The 19,201-nt window shown below is 39.9% G+C and overlaps 1 protein-coding gene across 1 annotated transcript in view; it reads left to right on the top strand.

The window, feature by feature from the left end:
• Positions 1-11,792, top strand: part of CPO (carboxypeptidase O) — a 31,723-nt gene extending 19,931 nt beyond the window's left edge. Inside the window, exons 6-8 of the mRNA XM_049888837.1 lie at positions 3,861-4,063; positions 10,089-10,173; positions 11,405-11,792. Coding sequence (XP_049744794.1) covers positions 3,861-4,063; positions 10,089-10,173; positions 11,405-11,667 — 551 coding nt within the window. The 3' untranslated portion in view covers positions 11,668-11,792. The remainder of the gene's footprint in view (positions 1-3,860; positions 4,064-10,088; positions 10,174-11,404) is intronic.
• Positions 11,793-19,201: the final 7,409 nt, after the last annotated feature.

Consider the following 19,201-nt stretch of genomic DNA (forward strand, 5'->3'; position numbering starts at 1 on the left):
TTCAATTGATGATGCTTATTATTACTAATGAGAAGGAGAGTCAACTTACATCCTTGCAAAATAGTTCTACTGAGATGAAGCCAATATGCAAGTGAGGGAGAGACTTGGGTCAATAAGACTATGATAGAGTCTGACCTAGAACCCTGAGAACTGGATCCCAGCCATTTGTTTCAGGGCCCAGAGCAGGCTTGGATGTTATAAGTAAAAAATTACTGAAATGAATGGATAAACAAAATGTGGTATATACATACAATAGAATATTATTCAGCTTAAAAGAGAAATGAAGCTGCAACAGGAATGAAACTTGAAAACATTTATTTTTATTTTTATTTTGCTTTAAGTGAAAGTTTACAAATGAAGTCAGTCTCTCATACAAAACTTATATACACCTTGCTATATACTGCTAGTTGCTATCCTTCTAATGAGACAGCACACTCCTAATCTCTGCTCTCTATTTTCGTGTCCATTCGGCCAGCCTCTGACTCCTTCTGACCTCTCATTTCTTCTCCAGACAGGAGCTGCCCACATAGTCTCAAGTGTCTACTTGATCCAAGAAGCTCATTCTTCCCCAGTATCATTTTCTATCCCATAGTCTAGTCCAATCCCTGTCTGAAGAATTGGCTTCGGGAATGGCTCCTATCTTGGGCTATCAGAAGGTCTGGGGACCATGAGCTCTGTGATCCCTCTAGTCTCAGTCAGACTATTAAGTCCCGTCTTTTTATGAGAATTTGAGGAGTACATCCTGCTGCTCTTCTTCTCCCTCAGGGATTCTCCGTTGTGTTCCCTGCTGGGGCAGTTATCAGTTGTAGCCAGGCACCATCTAGTTCTTCTGGTCTCAGGATGATGTAGTCTCTGGTTTATGTGGCCCTTTCTGTTTCTTGGGCTCATAATTACCTTGTGTCTTTGGTGTTCTTCATTCTCCTTTGCTCCAGGTGGGTTGAGACCGATTGATGCATCTTAGATGGCTGCTTGCTAGTGTTCAAACCCCAGATGCCACTCTCCAAAGTGGGATGCAGAATATTTCCTTAATAGATTTTATTATGTCAGTTGACTTAGATGTCCCCTGAAACCATGGTCCCCAAACCCCTGGCCCTGCTACACTGGCCTTGAAAGCATTCAGTGTATTCAGGAAGCTTCTTTGCTTTTGGTTCAGTCCAGTTGTGCTGACTTTCCTTGTATTGTGTGTTGTCTTTCCCTTCACCTAAAATAGTTCTTATCTACTATCTAATTAGTGAAAACACCTCTCCCTCCCTCTCTCCCCACTCTTGTAACCATCAAAGAATATTTTGCTCTCTGTTTAAACTATTTTTTGAGTTCTTATAATAGTGGTCTCATACAATATTTGTCCTTTTGCAACTGACTAATTTCACTCAGCATAATGCCTTCCAGATTCCTCCATGTTATGAAATGTTTCACAGATTCATCATTGTTCTTTATCAATGTGTAGTATTCCATTGTGAGAATATATCATAATTTATTTATCCATTCATCTGTGGATGGGCACCTTGGTTGCTTCCATCTTTTTGCTGTTGTTAAACAATGCTGCAGTGAACATGGGTGTGCATATATCTGTTCATGTAAAGGCTCTTATACCTCTAGGATATATTCCAAGGAATGGGATTGCTGGATTGTATGGTAGTTCTATTTCTAGCTTTTTAAGGAAGCCCCAAATCGATTTCCAAAGTGGTTGTACAGTTTTACGTTCCCACCAGCAGTGTACAAGTGTTCAGTCTCTCCACAACCTCTCCAGCATTTATTATTTTATGTTTTTGGATTAATGCCAGCCTTGTTGGAGTGAGGTGGAATCTCATTGTAGTTTGATTTGCATTTCTCTAATAGCTAATGATCGTGAGCATTTCCTCATCTATCTGTTAGCTACCTGAATGTCTTCTTTAGTGAAGTGCCTGTTCATATCCTTTGCCCATTTTTTAATTGGGTTATTTGTCTTTTTGTAGTTGACTTTTTGCAGTATCATGTAGGTTCTGGAGATCAGACGCTGAACGGAAATGTCATAGCTAAAAACTTATTCCCAATGTGTAGGTAATCTTTTTACTCTTTAGGTAAAGTCTTTGGATGAGCATAGGTGTTTGATTTTTAGGAGCTCCCAGTTATCTAGTTTCTCTTCTGCGTTGTTAATAATGCTTTGTATACTGTTTACGCCATGTATTAGGGCCCCTAGCATTGTCCCTATATTTTCTTCCATGATCTTTATCGTTTTAGATTTTATATTTAGGTCTTTGATCCATTCTGAGTTAGTTTTTGTGCATGGTGTGAAGTATGGTCTTGTTTCTTTTTTTTTTTTTGCAGATGGGTATCTAGTTATGCCAGCACCATTTGTTCAAAAGACTGTCTTTTCCCCTATTTAACTGACTTTGGCCCTTTGTCAAATATCAACTGCTCAGACGTGGATGGATTTATGTCTGGATTCTCAATTCTGTTCCATTAGTCTATGCATCTGTTGTTGTACCAGTACCAGGCTGTTTTGACTACCATGGCAGTATAATAGGTTCTAAAATCAGGTAGAGCAAGGCCTCGCACTTCGTTCTTCTTGTTCAGTAATGCTTTACTTATCTGGGGGCTCTTTCCCTTCCATATGAAGTTGGTGATTTGTTTCTCCATTTCATTAAAAAATATAATTGGAATTTGGATGGGAATTTCATTGTATCTATCGATCACTTTTGGTAGTATAGACTTTTTTACAATGTTGAGTACTCCTATCCATGAGCAAGGTATGTTTTTCTGCTTATGTGGGTCTGTTTTGGTTTCTTGCAGTAGTGTCTTGCAGTTTTCTTTGTATAGGTCTTTTACATCTCTGGTAAGATTTATTCCTAAGTATTTTATCTTCTTGGGGACTACTGTAAATGGTATTGATTTGGTGATTTCCTCTTCAATGTTCTTTTTGTTGTTGTAGAGGAATCCAATCAATTTTTGTATGTTTACCTTGTATCCTGATACTCTGTTGAACTCTTTTACTAGTTTCAGTAGTTTTCTTGAGGATTCTTTAGGGTTTTCTGTGTACCAGATCATGTCATCTGCAAATAGAGATACTTTTACTTCTTCCTTACCAATCTGGATGCCCTTTATTTCTTTATCTAGCCTAATTGCCCTGGCTAGGACCTCCAGCACAGTGTTGAATAAGAGTGGTGATAAAAGGCATCCTTTGAAAGCATTATTCTTAGTGAAATAAATCAGACACAAAATAGGCAAATATTGTATGCCCCCACTTATGTAAAATATCTAGGATAGACCAATGCATAGAGACAAAAGGAAATTAGTGGTTACGAGAGGCAGAGGGGAGGAAGGCATGAGCAGTTACTGATTAAAGGGCATTGAGTTTCTGTTTGGGTGAAAAAGTATTAGAAATAGAAATGAGTTACACAACATTGTGACTATAATTAATGACACGGAATTGTACGTATAAAAATGGCTGAAATGGCAAACATTTTGTCAGACGTATTTCACCACAATACAAAAATTTTTAAAAGTGGTTAAAACAGAAAACTCTGTTATATATTATACCACTGTAAAATATAAATAAATAAATAAACCCAAACTCCTCATCCAAGCCTTTTCTAATCTGCAAAGAAAAAAAAAAAAAAAATGGAAATGCCATTTCATTTGGCATCCTCCTCCCTGGGCTATGTAAGCATGGAATTTGTTTCTAAATTCAAATGTCAACCCCCGCCTTTCTGAGTTCCTCCCTGGAATGTCTGTCCTACAGTGAGCCAGAACTAACTTAGACAAGAGCAGGCAAGTCCTGATTCCACCCACAGACACCCCAAACAATGGCGACTTCTTGTCCTTCGTGAGTCCTGCACTGAGATTACGATGCCTTCTTTGCTGTTTCCTGTCTATTCCAGGTATTGGTGCATCTAAAGACTGCCAAGATATAACATTCTGTGGGACAGGACCTGTGTCTGAACCAGAGACTAAAGCTGTCACTAGCTTTATAGAAAGCGAGAAGGAGAACATTCTGTGCTTCTTTACCATGCACTCCTATGGGCAGCTTATTCTTGCTCCTTACGGCTACACCAAAAACAAATCAAGTAACCATGAAGAACTGGTAAGACCATATTACCAACGCCTCTAGAAAAGTCTCAATAGGACCCCCATTTCCTTCTCCTGATTTCCTTTTCCAAAATTTTGGCTCTAGCCCTCCCTCTCCCCCCATTTTTTCTCTCTGCTCCTTGTTATTTTATCTTTTTGTACCATGCCAGATGCCTGCTGGGAAGGCTTCAGGTTAAATGCTGCTTTACCTTCATTAATTAACTACCTGTTTCGTAAAGTGTCAAGTTGGGAGACATTTTAGGTATTCATCTATAATATAAATGAGTTGATTATGTTAATAATCTGCAGGAATGTTCTTTCATTTCTGTAAATTCTCTTGAAGCTCTGTTCAGCAATTACGGCTTTTGAACTGTGCTTTAAAGAACTTGCCAGCTGTTAGTAGAATATGGCATATCTGAAATAACAAGGCTAAATAGTACCTGCTCTCTTCTCTGCTAAACACAATATTTTATTTTCTTCTAGATTCTTCCTCCAGCATTTGCCTAGGAGTCTTCTTAAGGGGAAGTGCCAGTGAACTGCAAATTGGGGCAGGGAAGCTGTGCTTTATCTCTTCCTGGGTCCTTCCCCAAAGATGTGTTTATCAAAGCTTTGGTGAGCAGAATTGCTGAAAAGGACTGGGCTCTTTGCTCTTTTGTATATCCAGAAGACAGTAGACACAAATCAGAGAGAAGATAAATTTAGAATTGTTATAGTATTTGTTATCTTGTATTTTTTAATACAATAGCTTGTATTCTTTAAAACAAGGTGGACTGGGAGCTAAGCCAACTCTGCTTGTTAAGATCACAGAGGCCTGGTGACCTACTGGTTCTGTTACACCTCCTGTCTCTCTCCCACTGGAGCATGACATGAAACAGAGGCCTGGGCTCCAAAAGAAAAGCCATGAGAGATCTTTGCTTGAGGAAACCCTTCCCCTAGTAATCAAAAATCCAGCAGAACCCCAGTATCTTACTTGCAATATTTTTCCTTTCATGGCCAAGGAACACTCATTATAATTTTGTAGATGTGTAAATAATTAACGTTTACTGACAACTTTATAATTTACAAAATGGTTTTACAGCCATTTTTTCCTTTGGCCAGCTGCTGTTGAGTCAACTCTGACTCGTGATGACCCCATGTGAATTTGTGCCTCCCATGCTGGAGACCTGGATTCAATTCCGGGCCAATTCACCTAATGTGTAGCCACCACCCATCTTTCAGTGGAGGCTTGAGGGAAACAGGGTTCAGCAGAGCTTCCAGTCTAAGAAAGACTAGGGAGAAAAGTTAAAAGTCAGCCAATGAAAACCCTGGGTTATAACAGTGAGATCTGCAAAACCAATCCTGGGAATTACACCAGACTGGGTAGCTTTTTCATTGTTGTTGTTGTTGTGCACGGGGTTGCCATGAGCCTACCCAACTTGATAGCAGCTAACATCTCATTTGACCCTCATGACAATATATAAGCCCACTTTGGAGATGTAGAAACTGAGACTTTGAGTTAAATATATTTCCAAAACTTCTATAGACAGTAAATGGTGAAGCTTGGGCTTGAACTCAAGTCTTCAGACTCTAGAGGTGACATTTGTTCCACTACCTCACACTGCCTTTCTCAGCTCAGAAAGTTCCTGCAACTTACAGGAGCCTTTATCGGTTTAGATTCACAGTCAACAATGTCTTACTTTTCTCTCATTCCTGAGCCCCAGAAGTTCCCTTTCTTCAGTAAAGAAGTCTACAGAAACTGAGATTTCAATGGAGAAGCCCAAATCCCTCCTTGTCCCCCAAATTCTGTGGTATTTTTTGTAGATGTCTACTTTCTGCTTGAAGAAATCTGTAACAAACACAAATGAACCACCAAAGATAGGCCTGTATTGATCTCCGATGAAAGGGAGCCTTTTATCAGCAGTAAAAAGAAGTTAGTAGTACCCCAGCATTTTTCTTGGGAGATTCATTCCCTTTTTGGGTCAAGAAAATACATATCACATGACCGTTTTTGCAAGGTTTGTATTCAAAACCCAGCGTGTCTTGTGCTAATGACTGGCTCTCTGGTTAGAGGAGCACTGTGACCACAGGCAAGAGAAAGCAAAAAGGCAGGAGAGACTTGGGGCAATGGCCTCACCTCTACAAGCAGGCAACTCTAGCAAGGGGATTACTGGCAACTCTTTAGTAACATATACAGAAATTGGTAAATCCATCTGAGAAAGAGTGCTTCAGTTCTGTATCTCTTACTGTCTCATATGCTGAAGAGTTAGTATAAATACTCAAGTCTAAGACTTTTCAGTAAAAACACATTGTGAGGATTTTGCCATCATGTGAACTTTATTGAAGCTGTGTTTTTAGGTCCTTAATGGTACGTTTTGACATGAGTACACAAAAACACCGAATCAAGCCAATTATTTTAAGGAGGTTTCCATTTCTGGTACTATTTACAACTGCTAGAGACTAGTAATTGATTTCCATATGTCTACAAAACCAAAAATTTTTAGAAATCATGGTAAACATTGTATTTCATGATAAAATATTTGGCAATTACTAGGTAGGAGAAGCATAACTAAGACAGTCCCTATCTAAACTGCTCTGGAAATAAGAATTCTAATGTTTTAGGTGCTTACATTCTTTCCCTTTGATTTCTTCCCACATCAACCCTTATGTCCTACCTCAACTTCTCCTCTCCTCGCTTACACACACACACACACGTGCACGTGCTCGCACACGTGCACACACATACATAAACTCACATGTACACACACACACACACACACACCAGGGCTTTAAATATCTTTTTTGTGTGCCTGCCTGTGAAGATATATTCAAGGAAATTCTCTGGGCCCAGCTAAAAAGCTGTTAACTGGGTAAAGGTCTTTTGCAATGTAAATTATGTGTCACTGGCAAAAGGATATTTGTTATTTTGCCTAAAAAAACATATTTAGGGTGAAAAGAAATTGGCTTTAAATGGCCTTGCAGTATAGCGTCAGGAGAAGGTGATGTAATCAGAATCTCCTCCATCAGAAATAGAAGCTGAAGTCATAAGTCTAGGGGATTTCTGGTTCATCTTCTCAGAAAGGACCAGTTCCGTAGGCTAAGGATCACAACTGTACACTTCTCACATATGTCATGTTTCCCACTCTTACCTACTTCCCCGTAGTAATTGCTGGTGGAATCCTTAAAAAAGAGAAAGAAAGAAAAAGTTCAAAAACTCTTTCGTCAAAAAAAATAGAAGGGGAAATCTGAGGGGGCTGTTTCTCATCCCACAGCCAGGATTTGAGGGAAGGGAACTATATAAGAACAGAATAAGTAGAGGCTGGTAATGGGAAAAAGGATGACTTGGCTGGGGTGAGCTGCAGGAAAGAAAAAAAAAGTTTAAGAAAACCTTTAGATAGAAAATGTAGCCTGGGGCTGATCCATGTAACTCAAATAAAAGTCAAGCTCCCACATGGCCCAGTTAGAACAGGTTTCATTCAGAGAAACACAGAAACACAAGGAAATTTAAAATAATTAAAAAGCAATTCCAATCTCTACTTCAGACTCTCAAAGAACTTTAAAACAGGGATGTAGCTGGAAAGTCACAGCAACCTTTGCCCAGGCCTCTTGCTTTTGATTTCACTCACACACAGCAGTTACCCTGAATTCTTTCTCTTACTTTCAACGCCTTACCAAAATTTCTCTCAGAAATCCCCCTTCTGACTCTCCTCTTCCTCCTATAATTTCTTCTTCTTTCTATAAACATCTCTTGTACTTTTTTCCATTGTAAATGATCAAACCAGCTTTATTCCTTGTAGTTCTCTAGCCCTTTCTACCCATTATCTCAAATATGGACAACACAAAACCAAGAGCAGACCCAGAATCTCCTTTCTGGAATAGAAAGAGAAGCTGAGTGTCCAAAGATAGAATTCTCAGTAGTTAGTGGAAAAGAGGCAAAAAGCTTGCAGATATGTTTAATATAATGTTTTTTCTATCTTAGTCACATACACAGAAAGTCCAGAGTGTCCTAAGGATGTTACCCACAACTGTTTATATGACCTCCCAACTTCAAAAAAGAAAAACATGCTGCCTTTATATTCTTCCTTTTGAATTCCATTGTTCTTGTCCCCAGTCTACCCAAGTACGGCTCTGTCACACCTTAAGATGCAGCTGGACAGAACAGAGATGGAGGGGAGAACCAGGATCTAAAACAAGACCCATCTGCTAGTCCAGAGTCAGGGGAGGTGACCTACCTATAAGAGCAGTCAGGGGAGGCTCACTACATCGGGTTGCCCTAAGAGGCTGAGCAACAATAGATCACAGTCTAGGCAGGGGGTGGACAAGGGGATTTTGGTGGCGTCTCTGTAGAATCTAGGGGGAAATGGTGGAATATATCATCAGGTGGGTAGAATATAGCATTGAGAAATCTAGGGTAGGGAATACTTAGAAGGTCTGTCAGGAGAATATGAAAAGAGATTTATCAGAAGGCCAGTAAATACAATCCATAGACTTGGACTTCCGTTAGTGACTCTGATCTCAGGAAAGCGTTTGGGAAGAGCAAGGCCAAGATTTTAGGAATCATCTAGTTCTGAGGGATTTCCAATATGATAAGGCCATATTGTTGTGGGCATAGCGGAGAGTCTAACTGCAAGCTCTAAAATTCTAGGAGCCTATGAGAGATAAGTATCAAATATCTTTAAAATTAAGTAAAATAAGAGGGGTGCTGTAAGAAAGGTATGAGCAAAGGGATAAGGGAGAGTCAAGAGGGGGAGAGATGGAATCTAGTTGTGGTGATCAGGAAAGGCATCATGGAGAAGTTGACACTCAAGAAAGTCCTTTGAGGTTGGGTAGAATTTGACCAGGCAGAGATAAGAGGTGAAGCATTCAGACAGAGGGAAATGTCCTAAGCAAAGGTAGAGAAGCTGAGGAACATGCCACATGTCTGGGAAACAGAGGGCAAACTTGAGTTTGACTATAGTCTAGGGCGAATTTAGAGAATATAAGTTTGGAAAGATGGTATATTTTTTTCCTGCGGCTGCAGTAACAAATTACCACAAATTTGGTGGCTTAAAACAACAGAAATGCATTCTCTCACCATTCTGGAGGCCAAAAGTGTGAAATCAAGGTTTCAACAGGGCAGCACTCCCTCTGAAGGCTCTAGGGAAGAATCTGTTTCTTGCCTTTTGCAGCTTCTGGTAGGTTTAGGCAACTCTTGGCTTGTGGTCACATCACTCCATCTCTGCCTCTGTGATCACATTGCCTTCTTTTCTGTGTGTTTCTAATCTCCCTCTGCCTTTCTCTTATATAGATACATGGGATTGAGTTTAGGGACTACTCAAATAATCCAGAATAAATTCCTCCTCTCAAGACCCTTAACTTAATCACATCTTTTTCCATGGAAGGTAATATTCACTCTTTTGCCACAGAAGGTAAAATTCACAGGTTGAGGGGACTCAGAAATGGATATATCTTTGGGTACCACTTTTTTTTTTTTCAGCCTATCACAGGCGCGTTAGGGTCATATTTTGGAGGATCTTAAAAACTAGGCTGAGAATTTTGTTTTTAATTCCATGGGCAACTGAGAGTTATTGAAGAATTTTTAGCAGGATCACGATCACAGCTCTACTCTACAAAAGCTCATCTGGAAGCCAGGTAGGATCTGTTGAAATAACTATTAATGAGAGGAAGGAAAATTTATTAGAAGATGACAACAGCCCTGTTCAGAGGTAATAAATCTGAACTAGTGTGATGGCACTGGAAATGAAACTTGGTAACTGTTTTAGAATGGAAAGTTGTGAGGGAAAAAGAGTAAAAGATGATGCCAGGATTTTACATTTCTGTTTGGGGGAATATACTAGATGAGAAATATAAAATCAGAATAGCCTTGCTAGTAGTGGAGATGATGAAATTGGATATGAGTATGTTAAGTCTGAAGTATCAGCAGTCAACCTAGGTGTAAATGTCCAATGGGAAGTTGAAAAGTTGGTCCGGAGTGATGGAGATGGATCTGAACAAAACACCAAACCTTCTATATTATTGGATATATTTTTAACATCAGTGTCTGTCTCTGCATTTCTTACCTACAGATTGAAGTTGGAGAGAAGGCAGCAAATGCATTGAAAGCAAAGCATGGAATGACTTATAGAGTTGGCTCAAGTGCAGATATTTTATGTAAGTTTTTCTTTTTTTTTTTTTTTGCAGTTTCAATAATGTCTAAGGCACAAAAAAAGTCAGTGAACTTTGAGGGGTGGGGTGGGCAGGAGAGGGATAGAAGAGTTCCTGAAATCAACAGGGGAGCTGTATAAATCAAAACCACCAAGGATAAAAGGCAGTCTGTACAAATCCAGAATTATGCTCTCTAAGGATAAGGTGTGAACAATAAGATATTAATACACTGGCTCAGCCAAAGACTTCCCCTAACTTCAGTTAAAAAGAGCTAGCAAGTTAGAAAGTACAGGAGTTAACAGACAGGACATTGCCCAGTGACCCTTGGTCAGTTGATTCAGTTCTCAGAAGACTCTTTAGGCTAAGAGAGCAGAACAGGGTAGGGCCTGGAGAAAGGATCTAAAGGGAAGGAATTTAGGAGGAAGAAGAGTGTATTGTTTTCCACCATCCCCAACCACCACCACCTCCAACTTCCTGAAGCCCACCTAGATAATATTTGCATTATATTTTCTTGTTGGTCATTTTGATTTGTTCCTTTGTATGAGTCAGTTAACTTTGCCTCACATTATTAGATTGCCTAGTCTTGGATTCAGCTGATAAACTTCAACTGAACCTCTGTTACATGCCAGGTACGGTGCTAGGTACTACGGGGGCAGAGAGGAGGAGTAAGGTACGGTACCTGCCATGTTGAGGTACTGTATCAAGATGGGGATATTAAGACCAGACTTACTGGTCTCTTGGAGACTAGAGAAACCCCAAGAGTATGGCCCCCCAATACCCTTTTAACTCAGTACTGAAGTCATTCCCGAGGTGTATCCTTCAGTGAAAGATGTGACAGGCCCATAAAACAAACGATAATACATGTAGCTCAATCATGTGTACAAGACTAAATGGACACACTAGCCCAGGGGCAAGAATGAGAAGGCAGGAGGGAACAGGAAACCTGGATGAATGGAAATGGGGAACCCAAGGTCGAGAAGGGGAGAGTGTTGACACGTTACAGGGTTGGCAACTAATGTCACAAAACAATATGTGTATTAATTGTTTAATGAGAAACTAATTTGCTCTGTAAACCTTTACCTAAAACACAATAAATAAACAAATTAGTTTAATATCCATGAGGCCCTAATCTGAAATAGTTTATTTTACTAGATTGAACCTTCATTCCCTGAAGCAGCTTCAGAACTCTATCCTTTCAATGCACAATTTCCAACTCTGCCTTCCGTTTTCTTTGTAGACTCTACATCAGGGTCTTCGAGAGACTGGGCTCGGGACATTGGGATCCCCTTCTCATACACGTTTGAGCTGAGAGACACTGGTACACATGGATTTATTCTGCCAGAAGATCAGATTCAACCCACATGTGAAGAGACCATGGAGGCTGTGCTGTCTGTGCTGGATGATGTATATAATAAATACTGGTCCTCAAACTGTGCCGGGAAGGTCACTTCTACCACCATGGCGCTGAGCCTGCTAATGTTCTTCATTTTTCTACTCTAAGTGCATCCTACCCAGGCATGTTGAACCCCAGTGACATGGGTGTGATTTTAAAGAAAGTGTTTGTCTGTGGTTGTACAGGAATCAAATAATTTAACCAAAAATAGTTTCTATTTCAATAAAGAATAATCGTGTTTGTACTTTAATTTGTTTTGCTGGAAATTAATTTGTATTACTTTAAAAGAGTATTATATTACTTACCTAATGCTACAAAAATGTTACAAACTAAACCACCATAAAAACTCAGTGGTATATAAATTTCTAAGTTAGCTGGGAGGTTCTGCTAATCTTGGCTATGCTCATTTATGTATCCATGGTCATTTTCAAGTCTGCTGGTTGATCTTGGCTGGGCTCACTCTGGGAGGTTGACTAGCTGTTAACCAGTCTATGATGGCCTCACGTGGAATAAGGAACCATGCTTGTATTCCGTGTGTCTTGTCCTCTAGCAGGCTAGGCCAGGCATGTACTCATGGCTGTGGAGGAGGAGAAAGAGCAACAGGAGAGCAAGTCTCAATGTGCAGTGCTTTTCATACCTCTGCTTACATCATGTCTGCTAACATCTCATTAGCCAAATGAAGTCACATGGCTGAGCTCAGAGTCAAGGGTTGAAGCAGAACCCAATGTGAGAAATAAAAAACTGGGGCCATCGATACAATTACTTTACCTAGTATTTCCTGTCACACTCTGGAACGTCACTGGCTTAGTATTGTATTAAGGATAGCTTAGCTACAAAGTGAGGGAATTCAACTATGCTGCTATTGCCCTATCCAGATTTAAACCTTGAATAAGTCTGTACGTACTAGCTGAACCCCACTGCTGTTACAACCTCCTAACTAAAGGTCACATCATAAAATTCTGTTTGGGCTTTTTGTGTTCTACCAATTCTTTGTGATTGATGGTCTCGAGGTTCCCTGCCCTGAATTATTTCTGACCAAATTTTTTTTGAAAATTTTGCTTGAGCCTTCAAACCAGGTTCTCACATAATTTTATATTACCGAGCTAGTTGCAGAATTCAGAAGGTAAGTTACATAAAATATGACCTTGAGTATATCACACTTGAATTTAGAGACCATCTCAAGAATAGATTTGATGCATTGAACACTAATGATCCAAGACTAGATGAGTTGTGGGATGACATCAAGGACATCATACATAAAGAAAGCAAAAGGTCATCAAAAGGAAATGAAGAAAAGACCCAGATGGATGTCAGAAGAGACTCTGAAACTTGCTCTTGAATGTAGAGTAGCTAAAGCAAATGGAAGAAACGAAGAGCAGAACAGAAGACTTCAAAGTGCAGCCTGAGAAGACAGAGTAAAGTATTATAATGAAATGTGCAAAGACCTGGGATTAGGAAATCAAAAGGGAAGAACATGCTCAGCATTTCTTAAGCTGGAAAAACTGAAGAAAAATCTCAAGCCTTAAGTTGCAATATTGAAGGATTCTGTGGAGCCTTGGTGGCACAGTGGTTAAGAGCTCAGCTACTAACAAAAGGCCAACAATTTGAATCCACTAGCCACTCCTTGGAAACCCTATGGGGCAGTTCTACTCTGTCCTATAGTGCCTCTGTGAGTGGGAATTAACTAGACAGCAATGGATTTTGTTTTGTTTTTGATGGGCAAAATATTGAATGACACAGGAAGCATCAAAAGAAGATAGAAGGAATACACAGAGTCACTGTACCAAAAATAATTGGTCGATCTTCAAACATTTCGGGAGGTAGCATATGATCAAGAACCTATGGTCCTGAAGGAAGAAGTCCAAGCTGCACTGAAGGCATTGGTGAAAAATGAGGCTCCAGGAATTAACTGACTGCCAACTGAGATATTTCAACAAACAGAGGCAACGCTGAAAGCGCTCACTCATCTATGCCAAGAAATTTGGAAGATAGCTACCTTGTCAACTCACTTGATGAGATCCATATTTGTACCCACTCCAAAGAAAGGTGATCTCCTACAGAATGCAGAAATTATTGAACAATATCATTAATATCACATACAAGTAAAATTTTTGCTGAAGATCATTCAAAAGTGGTTGCAGAAGTACATTGACAGGGAACTGCCAGAAATTCAAGTTGGGTTCAGAAAAGGACTTGGAACCAGAGATATCATTGCTGATGTCAGATGGATCTTGGATGAAAGCAGAGAATACCAGAAAGATATTTACCTGTATTTTATTGACTATGCAAAGGCATTCAACTGTGTAGACATAACAAATCATGGATAACGTTGTGAAGAATGGGAATTCCAGAACACTTAATTGTGCTCATGAGGAACCTGTACATTTATCAAGAGACAGTCATCCAAACAGAACAAGGGGATACTGCATGGTTTAAAGTCAGGAAAGGTATGCATCAGGATTGGGGGAAGACTCATTAATAACCTGCAATATGCAGATGACACAACCTTGCTTGCTGAAAGTGAAGAGGACTTGAAGCACTTACCGATGAAGATCAAAGACTACAGCCTTCAGTATGGATTACACCTCAACATAAAGAAAACAAAAATCCTCACAACTGGGCCAATTAGCAACGTCCTGATAAAGGAAGAAAAGATCGCTGTTGTCAAGGATTTCATTTTACTTTGATACACAATCAACGTTTGTGGAAGCAGCAGTCAATAAAAATGAAGTGATGTACTGCATTGGGCAAATCAGCTGCAAAAAACCTCTTTCAAGTGTTAAAAAGCAAAGATGTCACTTTGAGGACTAAGGTACACCTGACGCAAGCCGTGGTGTTTTCAATTGCTTCACAGACATGTGGAAGTTGGACAGTGAATAAGGGAGGCCAAAGAAGAATTGATGCCTTTGAATCATGGTGTTTGCAAAGAATATTGAATATACCATGGACTGCCAGAAGAGCAAACAATTCTGTCTTGAAGAAGTACAGCCAGAATGCTCCTTAGAAGACATGTTATCAGGAGGTCCCAGTTCCTGGAGAAGAAGATCATGCTTGGTAAAGTAGAGGGTAAGCAAAAGAGGGAAGGCCTTCCATAAGATGGACTGACACAGTGGCTGCAACAATGGGCTCAAGCATAGCAACAATTGTGAGGATGGTACAGGACCAGGCAGTGTTTTGTTCTGTTGCACATAGGGTAGCTATCAGTAGAACTGACTTAATGGCACCTAATGACATAGCTGGTGCTGAATTAATCAATTCAAAAATATTTATTGAGAATCTACTAGGTGTGTTTTGGTAGGCTCTGGGGTTACAATGGCAAATATAATAGACGTGGTCCCCATCCTTTTGGAATTGACATTCCAGTGGATAAGATGTGGGGTAGCCATCATAAATAATTATAATGGCTATGCTGCTGTATGCCAGCTGAATCTCAGCTCTTGGGGAATTGTAATAATCAAGAACACAAATAAATAAGCTAAATAATTATAGCTTGTGACACATGCTATGAAAGAAATAGAGTAAGTGGAAAGGGGAACCAGGGCCAGATTGTGTGTTTATAGGGGTATAGGCATTTAATCGTGCTATCATGTCTCTTAAATTGTAAGTGCTCCTGAAGCAGTGTCTATGACTGTCATGTCCCATGTATCTCCATGTGACACCTTGAAACGGTGCTAAGCACTTGTCAGGCATTGAACAAATGTTGTAGCTGTGACTGGCTGACAGAGCATCCTTGGGTGTTCAGTCACCCATTTCCAAATTTCCTTGCTGGTCACAGTCACAATGCACTTCTTGGTTGTAACCTTTTCTGCGTCCTCTTTATGTTTTCATGTTTTGCTAGTGTGTGGCTGATAAGGGTCAAAAAGGGAAATGTCAGGGGCAATAGGGCTTAATGAATCAGAGAGCAGCTATTTACATAAAAATGCCAGCTCCACAGTTGTGGCATTGTCAGGAGAAAATGGTTGGGTCTCATCAATGGTCAGCCTAGGAAGGAAGAAACCTGGTTGACCACCCAGTGGCATATTCAAGAAGGAGGCAGGCAAGTTTAGCCTGGAGACACAGATTATTAGCTTTAATTTGGCCTGTGGTTTAGTTTCTAAGGCAGCCTTTTCACACTTTGGACATCTGGCTACTGTAGGAGCTGTGATCTACAAAGTTCCATTCATGTCTAAAGATTGAGCCCATGGCCAAATAAAGCTGAAAGTGTACAGATGTAAACCCAAGCTGTCGACTTGCCTGAAACCATCCACATGGATTATTCCAAGACTCTAGGAGAGAATCAGATTCCTTAAGGGCTTCAAACTTCTCTAACTGTATAAGGGACTGAGGATCGTGGCATATTTTTTAATTCTGAAAGATTTTTACTTCCTATGAAAGAATCCTAAGAGAAAGATAGGTGAATGACCACACTGATCTTTCTTAAGGAAGTGTTCAGCTTCTGCTCTTAAGTGGTAACGGTTCAGGGAAACTTCACAACTGATACAACTCATGCCCTGTGTTGTGGCTTTGTTGGGTTTGGGATTTTATTGTACTCTACTTAAAAGTTAAGAAGTTAGTCTGTTACTGTTCCATGGATGTTAGCAGAAGATATGAGAATCCTGAGTCAGAGACAAAGGACATTATTTTCAGCACATTAAGCAACATAAGCACCAGCATATTTACTTTGGTTCCCCTTGCTTCAATTCCCACAGAAATGATGCAAGAGCCCAGATGACACCTGCATACGCAGTGGGTTGTCGTACAGGAGAGGAACACTGAGCTTGAGGAATCCACTGCTTTTATGGCAAACAGTAAGCGAGTCTGCTCTTTGTTCCAGAAGGAGACATTACCTCATGCCTCAAGGCTGCTCACTGCAAACACAACCCTGAGAAGTGGGCTGGATAAAGAGTGGTCACAGCCTTGCATTCTTGGCACAGCAGCAAGACATAATAGGACCATGAGAGAACCACGAAGCACTGTCTCGCAACAGGCTTTATATGTTAGGCTGAATCATACAAAATTGCTGGTTCCGTAAGTCAAAAAAGTCCAAATATTGGTGATTGTGTATGATTCAAGTTAATACCATCTCAGTGTTAATGAAAGTGTCTCCATGATGCATTTTCTTTTATTCTTTGAGCAGTCTGAATACACTGCATTTTCTGTTCCTGTTTCTTTCTTTCCACCAAACTCTGCTGGTGCTTTTTTCCATAACTGTTCCTACAAAGGATCTAGATCTTGTTGCCTTAAAGGTGAATTTAGAGTTTAAAGCGATGCACAATGATACATTCTTGTAGGATCCAAACTTCCATCTCTAATTTTTCAACAGCACTGTCAAGATGAGACATATTTTTGTTTCTGCTATGTATGACTAACCTTCTATTTCCCTTTCTTTTCTTACACAGTTTACCAATCTCCTGATATGTTACTGACATTATATTCTTCATCTCACCCCAGTATTATTATTATATTTTATATATATATAATTTAAATTTAATACAAATTTATTATGGTACTAAGAGAAGCCCACTGCCTAAGTATATAGAATTGTAACACTAAGCACAAAGGAGGTTTAAAAACCCCTAAAACTAATAATTATTAATTTTTATTACTAAGTACGGTGATCTAAATTCTTTGTATGTATTACCTCATTTAACACTCAAAGGAATCCTATGAGTTAGGTGTTTTTATTTATATGATGAAGAAATTGAGACAAAGAGAAGTTAAGTAACATGTCCATGGTCACACAGTTCTTAATAATTGTTGATTGATCAAAGAATTTATTGGGATACATATTTTCTGATTCTAGTGTTTCAGAAGTACTCTCTGGTAGACATCCCTGGGTGGTGCAGATGGTTATGGTGCTCACCCACTAACAAAAAATTTAGAGGTTCTAGTCCACTCAGAGGCATTTCTGAAGAAAGACCTTTCAATCCACTTCATAAAAATCAGCCTTGAAAACCTGGAAAACTGTGTCTGGAGCACAGTTTTACTCTGATGCACATGGGGTCACCGTGAGCTGGAAGTGACTGTATGGCAACTGGTGTTTTCTCTTGTGGACACTGTCAGGGCTTCGTCCAAATCTTTTCAGGTCCCTTCTACTGTTGCTGTGCATCCCTCCCGACCCTTTATGCACTTTTGCCTCCAACAGCTCATACCTTGGGCTACTACATTTATTTCGCCTGCAGTTGCATAGTTAGACGTGTCTCCAGTTACAGCACTACTGGGAACCTCCTGCCCCGGAGGGTAACTGACAGGTCCAGGAGAGTGAGAGCCCAGTTCCCATGCCTTGGGCTGGGGAAAATTCCCAGGAAGAGTTTATGTTCCAGAGATTGCTTCGGATAAGGCTGAAGTTGCCCTTCAAAAGCCTTTCCCTGAGGTTGTACCCTTGCTTGGCTTCCTCCCTTTGCCTGACCTCCTTCCCCCACTACCTTACAATTTCTCTTGGGAGCCCTTTCACCTCTTGGGAGCACAAGAATTCTCATTTCTGGGCTTGCTTCTAGGGAACACGATATAAGACAACCCCCTTTGGAATTATTACAACATAATAAATTCTTAAAATCCTAAAATGACTTTTAATAAGATGTTACTATTATTTAATATTCAGAATATGCCTGAGGGTTACAAATGGTATATGGACACAATCCTATTTTGGAGATGTTATCATGCTAGAAAGGAGCCCCGGTTGCACAATGGTTAAGCAATCTGCTGCTAACCGAAAGGCTGGTGGTTTGAACACACCCAGCAGCTTGGTGAGAGAAAGACCTGGTGATTTGCTCCTCTAAAGATTCAAAAAACCAAAACCAAACCTTTTGCTGTCAAGTTGATTCCAACTCATAGTAACCCTATAAGTCAGAATCAACCCAATGGCAACAAGTTTGGTTTGGTTTTTGGAATCTTTATGGGAGCAGATCACCAGGTCTTTCTCTTGCCACGCTGCTGGGTTTACAGCCTAGGAACCCTATGGGGCAGTTCTACTCTGTCACAGGGGGTCACTGTGAGTCAAAATCGACTCAATGGCACCTAACAATAACATTATGCTAGATTGAGGAATATTTTTCCAGGCAAGGCTTTTACTTTGGGCGAATGTGTATTTCCAGTTGGACCTCCTATTGAAAGCACAGCAAAAAAGATTAGCCTTTATGGACCTGTAAATTTTGAACGATCTGGTGCTATGATGAGACTTTATGAGAAAATAATAGCCACTTAATACAGTTTCCCACTCTGCTGTAGTCAAGACGGCACAGCATTTTCTTAGCCACTCTGAGAAAGGAATATTATTTCTAAGGGCTCATTCATTTAAAATAATAATAATAATAATAAAAAGAGCTCCAAAGGACTTTAGTGGTGGGTGTATTCACTTTTATCATATCTGTGTATTCCTTTTCCATGGAGCTCTTATAATGTTTTTCCCAATATTCCTTTTTTTTTTTCCTTTTTCAAAAGATACTTTTGTAAAAACCAGTTTCAAAATAATAGTATAAATCAAAGATGAATGTTTCCCTTTCTCATTGTATAAATGGTGCAAAAGCAGCCACAAAAACACAGCAGAGGTAAATAATAATGTGGTTTTATGGCTTTAACCCCACAAAAATCCAGCTGACCATGTGCAGGATCCTGAGAAGGTGAGGCTAGAAAATCAGGTTGGGATCAGGTGGTTGAGGGTCC

Source organism: Elephas maximus, chromosome 6, assembly GCF_024166365.1.
Source record: "Elephas maximus indicus isolate mEleMax1 chromosome 6, mEleMax1 primary haplotype, whole genome shotgun sequence".
NCBI classification, from domain to species: domain Eukaryota; kingdom Metazoa; phylum Chordata; class Mammalia; order Proboscidea; family Elephantidae; genus Elephas; species Elephas maximus.